Source organism: Haliotis rubra, unplaced genomic scaffold (assembly GCF_003918875.1).
Source record: "Haliotis rubra isolate DU_JTF1 unplaced genomic scaffold, ASM391887v1 Scf128, whole genome shotgun sequence".
Taxonomy (NCBI): Eukaryota; Metazoa; Mollusca; class Gastropoda; order Lepetellida; family Haliotidae; genus Haliotis; species Haliotis rubra.
This window is the reverse complement of record NW_025765203.1, coordinates 521,704-541,900: the sequence shown is the minus strand read 5'-3', so window position 1 is coordinate 541,900 and position 20,197 is coordinate 521,704. Positions and strand designations below refer to the sequence as shown.

General features: G+C 38.4%; 2 protein-coding genes across 2 annotated transcripts in view; one reads left to right on the top strand and one right to left on the bottom strand.

Moving 5' to 3' along the window:
- The window catches only part of LOC124266754, a 37,561-nt gene extending 33,846 nt beyond the window's left edge, over positions 1-3,715 (bottom strand). The window contains 1 exon segment of the mRNA XM_046701541.1: positions 2,661-3,715. Coding sequence (XP_046557497.1) covers positions 2,661-2,967 — 307 coding nt within the window. The 5' untranslated portion in view covers positions 2,968-3,715.
- The window catches only part of LOC124266753 (26S proteasome non-ATPase regulatory subunit 1-like), a 297,670-nt gene that overhangs the window by 77,255 nt on the left and 200,218 nt on the right, over positions 1-20,197 (top strand).

Sequence of the window (20,197 nt, the reverse complement as noted above, 5' to 3'; positions counted from 1 at the left end):
CCAGGAAATAATTTTTTGTCTTTCAAATAAGTGGTATTTAAGAAACAGATGAATCATGATGAAATTTATTCTTGAGTTTGATGATATTTCTAGTTGGCCTGAGAGGTCAATCAGTTTTGGGTCTATAATTCAATAAAATAAGAACTTTTTTTCAAATAGATTAGTCTACACACTTCCAGCAAAACAATATTCTTGTCGTCTTTTTTCTTCACTTTATTAAGTAATTTTCTTATTCATTTTCATTCTTTCACATTCTGCTTCTCAAATTACAACATTCTGTTTGCCCTTCAGTGCAAACAGAAGTTGAGGCAGACTTGAATGATGCATTTAGGAAGAGAGAACCAATATCACTGACACCTCTAAAAGAGCTTTATTCCACTAATAAAACTTCCCGAGAATCATTTAAAAAATGTCTGTCACTCATATGAATCCCAAATGTCAGATGTGACGTGTATTGGGAATCTGTAAGACGGTCTCTACAACTAAAGACGGTGGCCGAGGGCTGGGTGAGGTCAACTCATATCCTCTGCAATATTACAAACTAAATCAATAGTTACTCATAAATAGAAACAGTTCTGTTCTACTTGTTAAGGACAGTACTCGTCAGTATCCTGGCTTCGGTTTTCTCACAGAAGGAAGCCTTGTTACACAATGAAAGGCTTGAGGACTGTTACAACCCCTATTTGTTCAGCTTCAGACAGTGGCCATTCAGGGATTCTGGGTTTTTTTTGGCTTTGTCTTTTTTTCCTTAAAAAATCAATACATTTCTGGAGGTAATAAGTATTGGATTGAACTGATGTTAAATAATGACTGGTTACCTGCACAACAATTATCCATATTGGAGAAATACTTGATGAATTGTTATCAAGTTTCATAAGCCATACTGTTGCCGGGCTACATGATGTGTTGAGAATAGTGTATGGGTTTGTATCAAGTAGAGTTTTATTGAAGTCTAGATGCTGTCCCCAGAATAGATGGCTTGTTGAGAGGAATGTTACAGATTTCAAGCTAAGTTTTGCCAGATCAGAAAGGAAATTATCAGTGATAGTACTGTTCTAGATATGGTGGCCTTTTGACAGTTGGTGTTCTGGAGATGAAAAAGCTGATATTGCTGATTTTTAGTGTTTTACCTTAACAAATTTGTTAAAGGGAGATGGTAACTGGGTGCATCAGCAGCAGCATTCTAAACCCTACTGTTTGTGTAATTCACACTTGATGAAGCACATTAATCTGAACCCAGACTGTAACAAGAGGATGGTTTGACATCCACCGACTCCAATATCGAGATCCTGTAAGCTCCAGCTAAATGGGTTCCCTGATTATCTCATGGAAAACATTCAAGTTACTCAAATTTTACCAGCATCTTACAACAACAAATACTGAAACAGTTTCTAAATTTAAGGTATCTTTAGAATATTTATCATTTACTGTTTGGATTATTTGTGTACACATCTTCATCTCCTTCCACTCACATATCATTGTAATATTATAATGATGACATCAGGTGTTCATGATGTTTCAATGATCTGTTGTTGATAAATCACTTTACTTCAATCCTTTGTGGAACATCAAGTGTTTTTAAACTCCTTGAAAAGATTTACGGAGAAATGTACCCATTCATGTGATAAGGCAAGGTGCATATTGTAGCCAACAGCTTGCAGAAAGGATTCGTAATATGCTGCCTGTCATATTAATCTAGTTTTAATTGACACCAGCAGCTGTGTTTGTGACTTAGCTGATGGTTTTTACCCATCCTTGATTGATTGTCACTCTAGAAGGCTGTCTAGGACACTTGACATCCATTGTCTTTGTCAAATGTGATGTTAAATGTCAAGAAATATGTGTAATCTATGAGAATGTTATTGGAAATGCATTCTTCAAACCGTAAAAAAGTGATAGAAAGGTGACAATAAGAGAATTATAAAGTAATAAATGTTATCTTTGCACATTAATGTGCAATTAAAACTGACAAATGGTTGTTATGATAGATAGCTCTTAATGATGCGAAGACCGCCTCTGTGGTGTAGTGGTTAGAGCGTGCGCCCGGAGAGTGGAAAGTTGCGGGTTCGATCCCCGACCGCGTCATACCAAAAGACTTTAAAATATGGTACTTGTTGGTCCCTGCCTGGTGCACAGCATTAATGGGTACAACAAGGACTGGTCGGCTCGGAGTCAGTATACTGTGTCTGAGTGGGGTATTCATGCTTCACTGCAGCATGGTATCTCAGTGGGCTAGCACTATAAAACCAGCTTAAGTCTGGGCTAGTACAAGCAGCTGCACATACACATACACACGCATGCACGTCATCATATGAGCGAAATATTCTCAAGCACGACGTAAAACCCAATTTCACCTCACCTCACCTAATGATGCAAAATCTGGATTAGAATGTTGCATTAAAACATGTGATTGTATTAAATTGTTTATGGCCATTATTTGTCTGACTTGTGGCAGTAGTCAAAATGTAATAGCATAAATGATATGGATATTGTGATGCAACTGATGTGGTATGATGGGTTCACATGACCCTTTTCTTGCTATCACAATAAATTTACTCTTTTTTCTTAAAGATTTGCAACTTTTATTCTTTAGCTGATGGAGATATAGTCATAAATGGAATAGGTTTTTGCTAGGTTGTGATTTATTTCTTGCAACTTACCATAAAGCTCGACAATCATGCCAAGAGGCATGACAAGTAGAGAGACGAGGAAATCGGCGATGGCCAACGACATGAGGAAATAGTTGGTCATGTTCTGGAGGCGTCGCTCCCAGCACACGGCTAGACACACCAACAGGTTGCCCATTGCTGAAAACAGTATGATGACGAGGAGCCCGAAGATACCCCATCTTAGGCTGGGTTCCTCCGCAACTTGAGTCAGATTACTTTCTGTTAAATTCCATGTCAGATATGCAACTCTTGTCTGGTTCCAATCGTTACTTCCATGACTACCATTCATTCTGTACATCACAGAAGTGTTGGTATTTACTCAGCTTTATAATCCAAAATGAAATATTCCTGTCTTTTCCATCCCAGATTGAAGCCGAGACCAGGCTATGGAAGCAGTCTTCCTTCTAATGACAATTTGTAATTTCCATGCAAACCTGTATCCAATTGAAGCAGTGACACTTAAACTGTTAGATGGACCATCTTTTTCTGCTGGGATGATCAGATGCTGAAGATGTTATCCTTGCTTTTCATAATAATCAAGGGCTCAATGCTACAATACAACCCTGGTTATACTGGGAGAAGCGTCTAATTGCTGCTTGAGATAGCCCGAGTCCTGCGAACTGGCTGGTTGATGTCTGTTTGATATCATTGATAGCCCAGCTTGATTAGATTAACACTGGTACCGCAAATGTTCATTACACTGTTTCCATGAGCATGAAAATTCTCTAACTTTATAAATATTCACCTGGATTTGATTTACATGAATGATTTTCAAACACCACTTAAAAAGCTATTGACTTTTTTCAAGACACATCCGTTGATTGGCGAATTAACAAATCACTGATTCTGTAATGAACACTCCTCTGGCATGGTAATGGGATGACACAATCTGGCGGAAACTTGCCCGTGCACACGGATGCTGCATACATGAAGCCAGAGACTGTTCATCACTACAAGCCTTGTGACTATCTACGCTGGGAGTCAGCGAATGAATGAGAGATACACTGCAGAGCCCTCATCTTTAAGGACTACAGCCTCCCATCCCTGTTACAGCCTGCTATGATTGTATCAGGGCTTCAGTGTGCTCTCTGTTACCTGATGGTAGGTGTGGCAGTGCACTGGTGTAGCTGCCCCAATACTGGAGGAAGTGTACTGAGGGATTTGTCAGTTCTGGACTGCTTTACCATTCCATTGATCTGTCAATATTGAGCTGTATTGATGTTGGGAGACAATTAGGACTACTTGGTCGTTAGGCAGAAATAGTCTTACAGTATGTTAAGGGATAGTCCAGATTAAGAGACTCTTTCTTGTGTTTTAGTAGGGAGTGAAGTGCTTGTGTAATGTTGTGCTGCATTGATTAGCAAAAGATGGAAATTTTTGAGGTTAATTGAGGCTTCTTTTGTAATTAACTGTTTAATGAAGACAGCTTATGAATTTGTTAAAAGTTGAGCTTTGTTAATTGTAATTTTCTTTTTCACTCTTCAAAGTATCATTTTCTATTGATTTGATGCATGGCAGTACTTGAATGATTCATTGGCAGACACTTTGGAGGATTGCTATTGATGAATTCTCTTCTTGGTCGTTGCCTTGTGATATGAATTAAAACTCACCTCACTTTAGACTCGACTGCTTGATTACATGCTCAGGGAAAATGTGACACTTTGTAATTAAATCCAAGATCACTGATCAGTCCATGGAGATTTTTTTATTCACAGGGATGAAAAAAGTGTAAGAATTTAAAGCATTCTGTGAACTACTTGCTCAACCTTTGCAAACTTTGTAGTTTTTCCATCACCTTGGAGAACAGCGGTTGACATAATGGTTGAATATGCTGACCCGATTACACAGGATTGCATTAGTTCGTTCTGTATTGAATTAGCCACAATTTAACTGAGAGACAGTTTCTACTCCCTAAGTTGCACACTCTCCACAGGGACCTGACAAGCTGTTGGGAGAGCATGGCCGTGATTGCCTGGAGGGATGACCATGTTTTGAAAGGTCTTTCAGTATTGCGGAGAAAATATTTTATATTTGAAATATCTGTGCTTAATATGACTTTCATTGTTTGGAATGAGAATTCTTTTTGTTAAACCTTTTCAAAATGAGACTTGTTTTTCAATTTTAATGTAAATAAAGATTTGATTGGTGTCTTGACAGAAGAAAATTTGTGGACATATATGCCATGGGCAAAATGTCAAGGTAACTTGGAGCGTTGAGTGTCTGAAAAAAGGTTTGCTTGCACACATCAGTTCTTTAAAAAGATTTTTTTTACTGTTCCTGGGAAAATTGAAATCATTGGAAATGAACTCAAATGTCCTTTTGTCAAAATGTCTTTTAGAAAACGGTCTCAATGTTTCTATTGCAGTGGCAAACCCACACAAATGGCTGCAAAAGATCCACTTTTGAGACCATTTTGACAGAATAATACTATAAAAATTGTTAATGATTAGGTAGTGGGTAAAATTTATATTGATTCTAAGGTTCCAGAAGGGCTGGCTCTGTAATATATTGCCTATCTGGTTAGGAAGTTACATGGACAGGTATCCCTTTGTTCTGGACTGAACAATAGACAGATGGAGAGTAATGTATACTCATTGTGTTTTGATGGCCCATAGGAATATTTATGGAATTTTTTTGTGTTACCTTTTGGTCCCTGCAAGCAGATGTTGTTCAATTGAGATTGTGCTGTACATTGATGACAATTAGCCATGGAACATTGTGTGTTTTCTCAACAAGTCATCACCAGGTTGCCGTATCGGTAACTGTGACAAGGCTCCCTTCAGGAATTCAGCACTCACATTGCACTATTCAATAACAAACACCTGTTCAAAATTCAAGCCCAAGCCTTTCTTCTTGCGTGATGTGATTGAATGCAGAAAACAAATCAGCAGTCAGCGATGAGTTTAATAGCTGAAGTTGATAACATTCTCAAATATCTTTAGCAACATTGATCTTTCTGGAATAATTACCTGCAAGAAACTGGATGTGCATATAACACACAAGAAATTAATTATCTTTGCTTTACTGAGTAGTTGCAATATTTTGCAAGATTTTGAATCTGTAGGTCATATTACAGCTCTTATTGTTCTATTACAAGGTAATAGCAGGGTATTTGGAATGAACAATTGGTACAATTAATAATATCTGTCTCGCACATCTGTCATTAATCATTAGTGTCTATGAATACTGCAACAGACTGAAGGTGAAAATAAACGTAAAAATAAAACTTATTGCTGATTTTGTTTGGTACACTGAAGGTATGATCTCACATGTTGGTGATCTTTGTCTCAGAATATCATTCATATCCTTTGGTTTCTTTAATTTACAGAAAATATCAGCCAGAGCATAACATGTGCATTTCTTCTGAAATCAAAGTCACTCCTGACTCACACCCAATCTGACCGCCTCTGTGGTGTTGTGGTTAGAGCAGCTGCCCAGAAAACGGAAGGTTGTGGGTTTGATCCCGGCTGTGTCATACCAAAAGACGTTAAAATATGGTACTTGTTGGTCCCTGCCAGGGCCTCGGCATTAATGGGTACAACAAGGACTGGTCAGCTCGGAATCAGTATAATGTGTCTGAGTGGGGTATTCATGCTTCTCTGTGGCATGGTATCTCAGTGAGCTAACACTATAAAACCAGCTTAAGTCTGGGCTAGTACAAGCACCCACACATACACGTGCATCCATGTCGTCATATGAGCGAAATATTCTCAAGTACGAGTTAAACCCCATTTCACCTCACCTCGCACCCAATCCAAAATTAGGGATGGAATTTCAGGGGCCTTTGTAATTATCCCAATTTTTATGGAAACAAATGGAACCCAGGAGCAAGGTGCAGCAAACTGCTGTGGATATTTGTATCCCTTGATGTTGGTCTGAGTTTTAATCCCAGATCTATCTTCATCCAGGTCCAGTACTTTTAGGGCCAAAATCATAGAGGTTTTCATTCCAGTAAGCTGGCACAAGGTGATATTTCTGAAGTCCCTTCCAAGCAGTGTCAGCCAGTCTCGTCAGTCTGTTCATGCTTCCTATTACGCAGGGCTTCGGAGAAGAGTGTCAGTTTACTGACATTATGTGAAATACTAATGAACACCCTGTGTGATACTCTACAGGTTATCCGAGGAACTCATCCGAACTGGCAAGGGACAGATTATGCCATTCATTGAGAACATCGTATCTCTGGATTCACCATACATCCCCAGTACACAGTAGAGGATAAAATATGGCCTGTTCATTCATTTAACTCTTTTGATGTGTCTACTCCGGTTTCATTTGGACTGAGGAACAAAAAATCTTCTTTGATGTCGAGCGTCCAATTTAGCAAGGGGAAATGACCCTGATTCGACGGTGTTGCCTTTTCATCATTACAAATAAGATTCACTTGCGATATTCACTTGATTTGAACGGATTTGATTTTGTTTATGAAGATGTTGTTAGGATTCTTCTGTAAGTCTTAAAGGACAAATTCTTGTGTCCATTCTTTTCTCAAATTTCCATTTCTTCATGTGGGAATGCTCACTGTTGACCAATGGTTTAAGGTGCTGTGATTGGCTGTGCATATTTTTTGTTCATTTTGTAGACTTGTAGTTTTGAATAACTCTAGTTTTGGTAGTAAACATCAGCCTAAGTGTTGCATCCCTAAGCTGATTTTCAGTTTGAATCCAGATGCACTTCGGTCAGAATTAAAAATTAACAAATTAAAACTGAATTTGACAACAGGAGATTTATGTTACTTATTTGTAAAAATCTTTGGTGGATTTTGAATATAAAAAATACATTAAAATTCATATAGTTTTGAGTGATGTACATAGGACAACTATGAATTTTAATATTTTTTGTAGTAGTGTCTTTTTATATGTATGCTTTAGACATCAACAACACCGATCACCTGGATATATGGCTAAAACCGATCATAGAGTAATGACATCTATGTTGTTCAAGAGATTAATGTGACTGCCATGAAATTTCAGTGTTGCTGATAGTGATAAGAGATATTGATTTAAAATATTTATGTCTGCTGCAAAATCAAATGCTATAAGCTGAAGAGGATCATTTGTGACATAACCTCTACCACAGTGAGAACAGAAACGAACACATTGTCATGCTTTATCATGGAACCCCATCCCTTGGGAAGCTGCAAGGGACTTTCCAAGGTATTAGCAGCATTGTCCTGTCATATGTTTGTGATTTTCAAGTCTGGAATACTCCCTCGATGGGACATTCAACAAGATTTGTCTGAATGTATTCATGCACATCTTTCATAATCAGTTATCCTCTTATTGAGGAGCTACACGCTGTTAGGCGATGCCACTGTCCAGTTTGATTTGGAGCTTGAGTAGGTCATCCAGTGGTGGGGGTTGGCCTGTAGCGGGACCAACTCAGATAGCTGGAAAATCTTTCTGAGACGTTTCATCGATGGTACGTTGGTACATTTAACAAAGTAATAAGACCTCATATGTCTCCTGAAATGCAGTTTTCCTGAATCTTGATTGAAGGAAACATTTTGAGGGTATTTGGCTACTTTAATCATCCTTACCTCATTGCCTGGGTTGGTGGGGAAGCTGTGTGGTTTACACCTTGCACTTGTCACAACCAAGACCAGCATCAATTCCCAGAACAATGAAGCTTATTTTCCCAGCTATAGAGCTTATATATTGATGTACACATGGTTTTCTTTACATTTACATTTACTTTCAAACACATGTCATTCAAACTCTAGTGTGAGAAATAAATAAGCTGCCTTAACCTAATGTTATTTTTGTGAGGTGGTCAAAAATATGTCTAAAATACTTTGAAAATGTTACTGAAGAGGTAGCTTGTGTGCATCCTTTACCAAATGGTGGAAGGTGTAATGAATTCTTGCTCTACATTTTGGTGTTCATTTCAAAATGATTATATCTCACGGATATTTCAATTTAAAATCATTGCGAGTTTACCACGCTTGTCTGCTGATCGTGAATGTTACTTCCAGGTGAAGATCATCTTCCTCTTGCCTGATTAGGCACTCGATGAGATCAAATATGTACACAATCCTGTAGTGACATTAGGCTGATTTTGTACTTTTTATGTGCCAAAAACAGATTGTTGATCTTAATGATTTTTGTCACAATAGCCTCGGTGACATTTGCATGGGGTGACACTTATGGATTTATCAATGCAATGAATGGATGTTTGTTATTGGGAGAATTTCTTTGTAATTCTCTCCTTTTTAAAGTAGATAATCAATTTCGGGCACTTTCTTTTGACAGTTCAATATCTTTGTACTTGTATAAATTTAGCAAAAAGATTTAATATTGATATATAACACACCTACGTTCAAATGTTTTATTGGTAAAGGAAGTTTGCATTGAAAAACTTAACAAAATGACAAAGATGAATGTTTGTAACAGCAGACATTCCAATAGAAGGATCTAAGCTTCCTAACTGACGGCTGATGGGAATCTTCAGAAGGTTTTGAGAGTTCCAATATAATCTCATTGTTGCTGTATCAATTTACAAGGGGTTGTTTATTTGTAAACATTCATATGCACATGTATTTGGTTACTAGGGCATACAGATCATCAATGACTATTCCAATTGCCGATCATTTTAGCCAGTCCTAATAGTTACTATTCATTTTATGTGTTTGTGACTTAGCATGTTCCAATAATCTTCATTCTTTCAGTATCGTTTCGAGTTAATTTTCTCCATTTTCATGTAATTTTGTTCAGATTATTATTTAAGACATTGAAAAAGTATATCAACTGACTTTTTTTCTGCAATCACTGACTTGAATTTGTTCACATTCAAACACATTTCCAGGCAATGGCAGTGATTGGTATAATGTGTGTCTGTTGTTGCTGGAGACTTCATTGCTATTTAGATCATATTTCTGTTACGGTTTTCTGTACTCTGGTACAAGATATCAATCTTATTTCTGTAATTGAAACCTAAAAAAGCGGCTTTCTGAAGGAATCTTGATTTTGTGGCCAAATCCTGACTGAATCATTTGTATTTTTTAACAGCTGAAAGATCGTAATTACAGGGCTTGTTCTTGATGTTTCATGGAAATCAAGATGGTATTTCTTGTACTGTAGCATCATAACTGCCAACATTTATACTGTTTGGTTCTTCTGGATCAATCAGCCTTTAGCAAAAGATTACGGCAAAAGAATCTGTCTAAAAATAACCTGCCTGACAAAACCTTCAGCTTCTCTGTCAGTTTGGCTGGCTTACTGTCAGGGAATAATGAAGAAAATGTCCAATAATTCCTTGCACCTACAAAAGGCTACTGTAGAGAATAACCATGAAAGCCATAGAAAGTATGTTAAAAGTGGAAAGGGAAAGGTCAAATTTGATTGGCTGGCCATGTTGGTAGTGACCCCTCGTCACAGATAATGATGGTTTTGTCATCCATGGTTGTGATTGAATCTCGCCTGAGAGGAGGATGTTCTCACAGGAAGTCCAAAGTGAGCATGTCAGAGAAAGGAAGAAGCAAGGTTTCGGCTTGTCTAGACGGACAAGGTGATGGATTGGTGTGCTTGTGCAACATGGCCACCATCTTACAGCTGAATGCTAAGTGGCCAGTAAATAGTTCTAATTTGGAAAAATGTGTTTTGGTTCAAAGGAATTTTGGATGGCTTTGGTAGTTTGTAGTGAGGGTGGGGTAAGATTGCTCTATCATTGATGGGTGACGTTATGTGACGGCAAATGTTTTGAAGTTACATAAGCACAGGTACCTATGATGTCTGATACTCGTTACTTGTAATTATTGGTAGACTGTTGCTTAACACACACTCACATAAAGTGAAGTTTTGATTGGTTCTATTGAAATATAATTCACATACTCATTGGTGATATGATCCTTGTGTTGGGAATAGTGAGTGAGTAAGTGAGTATGGTTATACACCACTTTTAGCAATATTCCAGCAACATCACGACGGGGGACACCAGAAATGGGCTTCACACATTGTACCCATGCGGTGTTGGGATAACTGCTTAGAATAGGTTTTCAGGGACTACCTGGTGTATTCAGGCTGTGTGACTTGACTTATGGTTTGTCAATTTACCCTGGTGTCATTGATTCTTACTCATAATGTTGATCACTGGATTGTGTGGTCCAGACTTTATGCATTCAAGCACAGAACATAGTGTATTTATGTTGTTATTAAATATCAATTGTATTTGTTATTCTTTAAATTAATAATTGAATTTGTTTTGAAATGTGTACAACTGTAATGTATCTATTCTTTGTTTATAAAATTAGCTTTGTGGATGTATGTTGAAATGGCATTCAGGTGTAATACTAATAGGGGATATGAAAGTTGGACACACAATGGTGGGATAAGTGGTGAACCAGATAACAAGATGCTCCCAGCTCCCTGATTTATCTCTCAACAAGTGTCAGCTGTATGTAATTACAATCTATACCAGAAACTACTCTCCTAGTCTGAGCACTGATCTATTTGTGGTATATTTCAGCCAAAGTATATAGATTTATGTGACCTTTTCATACTTGACCGAAATTAATTTTACGAGACTGGCGCTTTGGACTTTTTGCCGATTTTGTAGAATGTAATGGTAGGTAATGATCTCATGCTGTCTCTTTGGGCGATGGGGTAGCCTAGTGGTTAAAGCGTTTACTTGTCACGCCGCAGACCCAGGTTCGATTCCCCAGATGGGTACAATGCGTGAAGCCCATTTCTGGTGTGCCAAGCCATGATGTTGCTGGAATATTCTCAAAAGCAGCGTAAAACAAAATTCTCACTCACTCACTCACTCACTCACTCACTCACTCATGCTGTCTCTTGTGAGGTGAAACATGACTAGAGTAATCTTTATCACGCCACATATTTGGTATTGTCGAATTTTTTGTTCTATGGCTGCTAATAACACTGAATAAAGTAAGGTATCATTAAAGAACATGCCACGTATTTCAGTTTCTCATCTGTAATGGTTTGATAGCTGATTGTCACCAGTTTGAAAAAAATGCGACCATTATGGTTTAAAGAGCAGGTCACTTTATCGGAAGTGCAATTTTTAATCCTCTCAACATGTGACTCAGTTTGCCTGCACAAACGGCTACACCCTCTCGCCTATTGACAAATGTTTAATCCTGCTGTAACATTTGACTTTTTGTAGCACAATAACCTTGACCAGGACTAAACAAATATCCAACAAAAAGGAATGGCGGTGTTAATCACCCCATATTGTTTTAGTTTCTCTACCTAGGTCAGTCATGCATCTAATGCAACAAAACCGTACACTTAGCTGCCTTTGTGATGACCTGAAAAAAACTGTCCCTGTTTCCATTTGATCTCCCTCCATATCAATTTTCCAAGTCGTGATCTAAATGTCACGTGAAATCTTTATTGAGCACATGCTAAAGTCCCTGGGCCCAGTCTGTGACAGCACCATGATGACTGGTACAGTGATGCCTCCAAGTGCACAAATCCAATAATGGTTTCTGGACAAGACAAGCCATCAAAGGTTGTACATGACATGGGTTAGGCCACTTTTGCTTGATCTTAGACTTATGCATTGAGGGCGCCAGAGTGCCAATATTCTGACATTTTTCCAGCTTACATAGTGCAAAGAATATTACCCAGGCACCTGCTGGTCAAATGTGATTACGACCATGCTGTCAAAGCAGCCATAACTCTGTGGAGATTTTCGCCTGAGATATTTGTTATCCTGATATAAATGTTGTCTCTTGATTCCTTTGATGCCATCTTGTGTGCTTGATACACCATGGCCGGGTGTTTGTTTGAAGACATTTGACATGTTACACCTAAGTTTGATCGGTCATGGACATGAAATGATGCTGACATACCAATCCTGTTTTGATGTGGAATATTTGCATAGCCTTGGACTAATTTGTAGAATTGTTGGGACTGATTTACAGTACTGCTGTTTCAGACAGGGCAGTAAATGAGGACTTAAGACAAGTCTGTAAGGTGGCTTTATGAGTCAAGCATAAGACCATAATACCTTTTTCCAATAATGTGTGTCGATAGCCTGGCTTGCTGGGGCGGTGTTTGAGTGGGCGGTGGTGGGTTGGAGGAGTTCAGTGGGTGGCTGGGAATTTGATTGTTTGTCACATTCCATGCCATTCATCATTTTTTAGTTTCTCTACATCTGTTGTTCACTCTTCCTCTGTGTTAGTGACTGAATACTCCTTGATAACATCAACAGTCAACAGGAGCACAAGCAGTGATCTAAGATAACACAACCAGGCATGCTGAGTTACATCCCTTTTACAGCAAGGATCCACTGACTTGTCCATTGATGATCTTTGGTCTTTCTGCACATTACTCGTGATATTTGGACTTATGGAAGTTGGGAACATTTCTGACTGACATCACTAATGGCAAATCTGATGTGCTGTGTGGCAACTTAGAGAAGTATTCTTTAAAGTAAAGTGGAGATAACTTACGCCTGCATTTTATAATAACCTGATGTTTTCAAGATGGGTTTGCCTCTCCCATTCTTAATTACAACAGCTGGCAAAGAACATTTGGAGGTTAAGTCATTTGTTGTACTTAATTTGGGACCTTAAGGAAAGACTTTCCCTTGGCTCTGTTTGCTTTAATCTTTAATCATCACCAAGGATTGTTTTTCATACTGTTTAGTAGGTTTTGTTTCTCAGCTTCCTTGGGAGTACACAACCCAAACTGCCTAAGAGGCTCTTGAAGGTCAGTAGTCACATAACTGTCTGATACAACCAAATAGTCATTATGGCTGAAGAGAGGCGTATTTGTACAAAGTAACTTGCCTAAGAAGATATACGACATGCTGCATGTCTCTCAGTGTGAGACAATACTGAAGCCCTACAAAGTGGTGTTAACTTGTGTTGTATTTGTCACCAAGAGAGTCACAGTTGACATTTACCACATACAAGCAGTGTAATTATTTCCTTGTGAAGCTGTCACTACTGTCACTGTTGCCTGTAGTATAATGTTGATGGCATAATGAGGAATCTGCCAGATACACTACCTATCCAATTCCTCACCAATCAGTTATTTATGATGGCAGACTTATCACATTGGTACTCGAGGTCATTTCTGCTGTCTGATTGGTCAGTCCGCGACCACAGCCCCCCCCATAGCTATCTCCAGTCTGCACCTCCGAAGGGTCAGATTAACTTCTCTAAACTCTGGGTAACCTCATCTGCATTATATATGACTGTGATTGAGCCCGCTTAAGTGCCTTAGTCTTACAACTCTTGTTCTGTAGTTCTTTTATCCATCAGTTGTTGTCACTGTAAAGTCTACTGCTGCTGCTGTGAAAGGTTGAGGTGTCAATGGGTTCCAGTTTAATATGCTTCACAAATCAGCAGGTCTTCTTCAGGAGACAGCACATGAAAGCAGCTTGTGCTGCTACAGTCTGATTAATTTCTTGGATGCACCAAATGAAAAGGGTCTTGATTCATTAATCTCATCCAATGTGCAATTACTCATACTGTGGCGATGGCCCTATGTGGACTTCACAATCAGTGGGCCTTAATTAAAAAAGCCATACAACAAATGACAAATGATGTTTATTGTTAATATTTTCACAGCTTTTAGTCCAGTTTTGTATGTGAGGAAGGGACTATTGTGGCAGCAGTGAGAATTATTCCTGCTGTGTCACTGTGGCCTGTCAACAATCCAGGGAAACTGGTGTTCTAGATTGATCATTTATCCATACTGTAAGGGAGGACTTCACACAGTCAGATACATTATGACCATGGTGTTGTTTAACAAATACTTACCTATATCACTTCAGCCTAGAAATAATTTGTCCTAGCCAGACAAACCAGTGGTTGACATGATGAGCATCTTCCCATGTGAGTACAGTGATACACCATGAACCACTGGGCCTGACCATGGAAGGAACCTATAGTTGTTTGTATAACAAGGAGGGGACGGGCACTGATGCTAACCCAGATCATCACAGAAAACATGGGACATAACCAGTTTCATCTTGTCCAAGACAACAATCTAGGTTTGTTTTGTGCAATATTATTAGTGCTGGTTATCGCTCACAATATGCAGATTGAAAATCGGAGCTGAGTAATCAGGCAGTAATTGATTGTGGTTGTAAACCCCACCAGAAAACTCATATCAAGAACTGCAGACAATCATAACATTATGGAAATGAAAAAGGCACTGATTAATACGACGATTGAGGATGCTTTCTGTTGAGACAGTATGTTGTTTACATGGCAGTGTTATGAGTCAGGGAACTGCATAAGTTGTTCATGTCTTGATTTAACAAACATAACAACAAGAAACCTACTTTCTAAAATTTAATTTGATGTTTCATTTTTTATGAATATTGATTAGTCTCCCGAGCTTATCGATAATCGCTGACGCAAGTGGATTGGTTGATTGACTGATTATTCAATAATTTGCTCCAGCAGTAGATATTATATTCTTGAAATGGATCAGAAACAGTTCACTGTGTCTCTTACAATGCACTCAATATGTCTGCACCAAGATCCAAATTCCACCCTGTCTAAAAAATGGCATGTGGTTAAGCAGCACCTGAGAAATCCAAAATAAACATGCGCTTGAGATCCTGAGAGTTTATACAAACCAATAAAATGAAAGGGTTGCCATTTTTTTTTCAATCAGGCCATCCTTTCTCTCTCATCTTCAACGCCAACATGACGTAACTGAACACAAAGTCATATCAACATCACGCCTCAGGTGCCATCCCACCAGATTTACCATTAGCAGGGCAAAGGCAGCGTTCAGGTTGCCTAAATCTAATTAAGCAGATCCCATCTTCACGTTCCATTTGATTCCCTTTCATGACTGGCAATGTGATTGTTGCACTCTTCATGGCAGTTCGGGAATTCAAGCGTGTTGGAATAGGTTATTCAATTCTAACAAGATAATTGTCAGGTTTCATAAGTCCAGACAATTTTTCTATGTCGGCATTTAGAAAATTTAAAATATGTTACTTCTGAGGAATTGTTTGCTTCTCAAACTTTGCGGGACATAAAGCTCAAAATTTCTGTGGATAAGCAGCACTAAAACTGAACAAACTTGTTCGGTTCCTTTCAATTCAGGTTTTTCAAAATGGAACTCAGATATGTTCATGGCATTGTTGTAAAAATGTTAAGTGTTTATATGGAAATACAGCATTTTTCCTCTGTAAACAACCCATTCTGTAGTATTTTAACCCATACTCTCAAAGTCAGGCACCTAATTGCTAGCATGCAGAGTGTTTCATGTGATCTTGAAATGGGAGTCGGATGATATCTTGGAACGTGATACCTTCTTTTACGACTTGAACATGAAGTTTAATGTCAAGATATATAGATGAGATCTTTGTCACAGGTCATAACCTGATATGTACACCAAGTTCTATATTGAAAACAGGCCATTACATTCAGCTTCTGTTTTTCAAAATTACATGATTTAACCAAGACTTTCAGTTCATATATTGGAATTTGACTATTCATGGTCTGTTTTGTAGATTATGGTCACAAAGTGTCATTAAAAAAACCCAGATTTTTCTGTTGAATAAATTCTCCTGTTACTACTGCAAAGTAAGTAGTGTGAAGTAAGTGTAATCTTGAGAGCTTTCCAGCAAGGTAATAAACTGACATATTTTCCAAGTGAACTCAATACTGGATTCATCTTGTGCAGTCACTGCAAACATGAGATCCACATTTTTAGCAGGTGCATTCACGTTCATATTTGTGCGTTAAAACCACTAAAATGTGCTCATGAACCTACACTGATCCATGCCATTCATGTCCTCCAAGGGGGCGGTGGGGTAGCCTAGTCATGCCAAAGACCCGGGTTCGATTCCCCACATGGGCACAATGTTTGAAGCCCATTTCGGTGTCCCCCGCCGTGATATTGCTGGAATATTGCTTAAAGCGGCGTAAAACCATACTCACTCACTCATGTCCTCCAGTATCAAGTAGACTAAAGCTGTGATATTGATAGTGGCTACAGCATTCATTCCTTTTGTTCCTTTCATATTGGTTTTGTTCGAGTTGTTGGTACAGTAGACTAACAACTAGTCGTTGAAATGAACATATTTTACAGAAAAAAAGTTCATGGTAAAAAAAAAATATAATGGAAAGGAGCCCTGGAACTTTGAAGCTGTGGAAATCTAGACTTGCCACATTTTCTAGAATTGCATGGACTTTCTCGATATGTTTGCTTCAGGGTCTGTATGACAGACCACTGGTACAGGTGCTGGTACATATTTGAAGCAAGTCAGCTTCCAGAAGCTGCTTCAAGATAATGATTTTAAAAGTGCTGAGAAGCCTAATAACAGCCTCACTTCCACCCATTCAGTCATTCAAATGTGGTAGTGGGGGAGATTGTTGAATGACCTTCTCCTTGTGAGACCTCAAGCTTTTTAGATGACTTCAGATTTTGCAAAATTCCTTTGGGTCAGTAATGGAAATTATATTTTGAAAAGGTATTTGTCTGGTCAAATAATTTTAGCTATTCTTTTTTTAAAGTTTTGTTTCACATTTGTCAGTGAGTCTGTGCACCATGTGATAATTTAATATCTGTCAGAAGTTTGATCTGTGTTCGGATGTCCAGTGTGATAACATTTTGATATGTCATGGCTTTGGAAGTGAGGATGCCCCATCTTTTTTGTAGAATATATGTCACTTCTGGTGGAGTGTGACTCTGGTGGTAGGATGGTATTGCAGTAAAAGTTCTGTTACACTAAGGGCAAAGGTTTATTGTAGGATATTGCTGAATAGTGCTGAAATCAAACTCACTGTTCTGTTCTGATTCTATGCAATATCTGAATCACATTCTGGCGTGAGAAGGATGACTGAGCTAAACTTTAATTCCTTTCAACAAACTACCTTTATAACAGGGGGCGGTGGGGTAGCCTAGTGGTTAAAACATTCGCTCATCATGCCGAAGACCTGGGTTTGATTCCCCACATGTGTACAGTGAGTAAAGCCCATTTCTGGTGTCCCCTGCTGTGATATTGCTGTAATATTGCTAAAAGTGGCGTAAAATTAAACTCAATCACTCACCTCTGTAACATCCAAAGCATTATTTCTGAGCTCTGGCTCTCTTAGTCTTAACATTTTCACTTTTTTATATTCAAGAACTGTTTTGAAATTTTGCACAAGATAAATCTGGGCATAATAGCCTAGTTGAAAAACTTTGTTGATATGTGATGACTGAAGTTTACATCCAACCACTTCTATTGTGTAGATGAATGCCCTTTGAGATGTGTGATGTGTCGATAGATTTCCAATGTTCAGTGGGTAGAATTGATTAGTGTCTGTTCTGTGGAACTCCTTGGAATCAATGTTGGACATGTATAATGGAACTCAGACAGTGGAACATTCAGTGTAATGTATTGATAGATCCTCTGTCACTGTACGCTATTTTGTCTTGTTTATTTTTGGAACAGCTGCATGCAGCTTGCCATTGTACAATTTAATCAGTGCATTATAGATTGTAAATAAATCCATTAAGTGCCGTCAAGCTGTTGGATTATCTGAGGAATTTCTATTTTGAAATGTTAAAAACTCCATGACTATGACTGATGGGTTAATTGCGGTGACTGGCATCAAGTTGGTCTGGTTTGCTGTTAGAGTACAGTGTTTCTCACCATGTGGATGAAGATGATGGAGTTACAAGATGAGGAAGCATGTGAAAGTGTTGACATACTGTAGATGTAACTATTGTTGATGTACTTCACAATTGCTGATACATATTGAATGACATCTATCATTGTTAATGTCATATAACAGTGGGAGCTTCAATATATTCCTTGTGCAAATATCTTTTCAAAGTAAACATCTAAGACTTTCATCACTTCAAACACTCCTCTGACATCCTGATGTGATGTTGTATAACACAGAATAGTGTTCAAAGTAGTGCTTAACTAAACTCTCTTATTCTAATACACAATTGCCTGTCTTCATGTAAAATAATCATTATGTTTTGATAAACAAAATGTTTAATGAGTTGATGATTTGATCCATTTACCCAGAGGTAGTCTATTCCCCTTGGTCACACTGTGAAAGATCCAAAGGTACTTGTTTCCTGAAAACCATACAGCACACACTTGGGGGATAATCTTTGTATGTGTTAGCAACTCTGGTGGGCAAGTTTAATGCACACTAGTGATCCACTATTTGGTGTTAATATCAGCCTTATGCTACAGAAATGTTACACTTTTATTACATATGAGCATTTGCACTGACTTTACCCCAGTAATTCCTGACATCTACTTGATGGCTCCTAAGTATGTAGGTACGACTAAAATCTCTAATGACTGCAAGTTTGCTCACAACCATTAGTTGGCTCATTTCGTGGAGCAGTGGAAGCAGTTCTCAGGTCATATGCAGCACTGCAGGGAGTTCATTTGTACTTACTCTTTCCAACTACATTTTCTCATATCATTGCTTTCGTTTCAGATCGGAAAGAAGAATTCTAATTCTGTTTATGTAATTGGCCCACCACCCTCTGGAGGAACTAATCGTCATGTTTTATGTATCCCAACTTGATCTGGTTAAAGAGTGTGTGCAGTTACGTAGGTCCAGCATGTCTGCTGTAGCCTTTAATATAGTAGTATGGTGCTCCACCCACTGAGGTCAGCTCCTCTGTTACCTCACAGGTCCGACATAACTATCCCGGTCATGGAGGTACAGTGATAGATGTTCCATGTTTCCTTCCCTTGTGACAGTAATGCTAATGCAGAGTCGTGTCTATCAGAACTGAAGAGGATTTTATTGGGTTTTGATGGCTGTGTTGGGAAATGGCTGTATGTATACATGAATGTTTCTGTTGGCTTCATACCAGTCATGTGAACTTTTCATAGCCAAGGGACTTTGTGACATGATCGTGATGACATGGTGGTCTGGATGCCTGGCTCATGCAGTAGTTTAGTTCTAATCAAAGGTTGTTGGCTTGGCATTTACCTTCTGATTGATAATCAGTTACTGACTGACTTGATCCGTGTTGGGGTAGGCTAGTGGTTAAAGCACTCACTCCTTACGCCTTCCACATGGTTAAAGTGTGTGAAGCCCATTTCTGGTGTTCCCTGTTGTGATATTGCTGGAATATTACTAAAAGTGGTATAAAACTAAACTCACTCATCTTCGAAAACCTACCAGTGATGGTTACAGGGTTACAGTTCACTTCACTGAAATTGTAAATAATTTCAAGATTGCACAGACTGTAATCCTAGCTAATTTTCAGTAGAAATGATATTGCAGTAAAACTTATGTATAAGGTCAATATAGCGTCAGGAAAAGACTTTATGTAGTCCATATACCTTCAGGGCATGGGTCTTTCTGATGTTAAGTCGGGTTTTAATCCAGTATTGATTGTTGTGATCCTTTATCCAAGGTTTGTGTTGTTGGTACAAATTGTCATCAAAAAGGTAATTTTTATTGTGAAAGTTCTGAATTGATCAAAAGGCCAAATGAAAAGTGGATATAGTAAAGAAAAGGCTACTTGCAAAACAACTGTGGATGTGTCAGCAACATATTGATGACAACATGGGATAAGCAGTACCTTGGGCTTTCTTCCCACAATGAGCAGAGATACAGGACA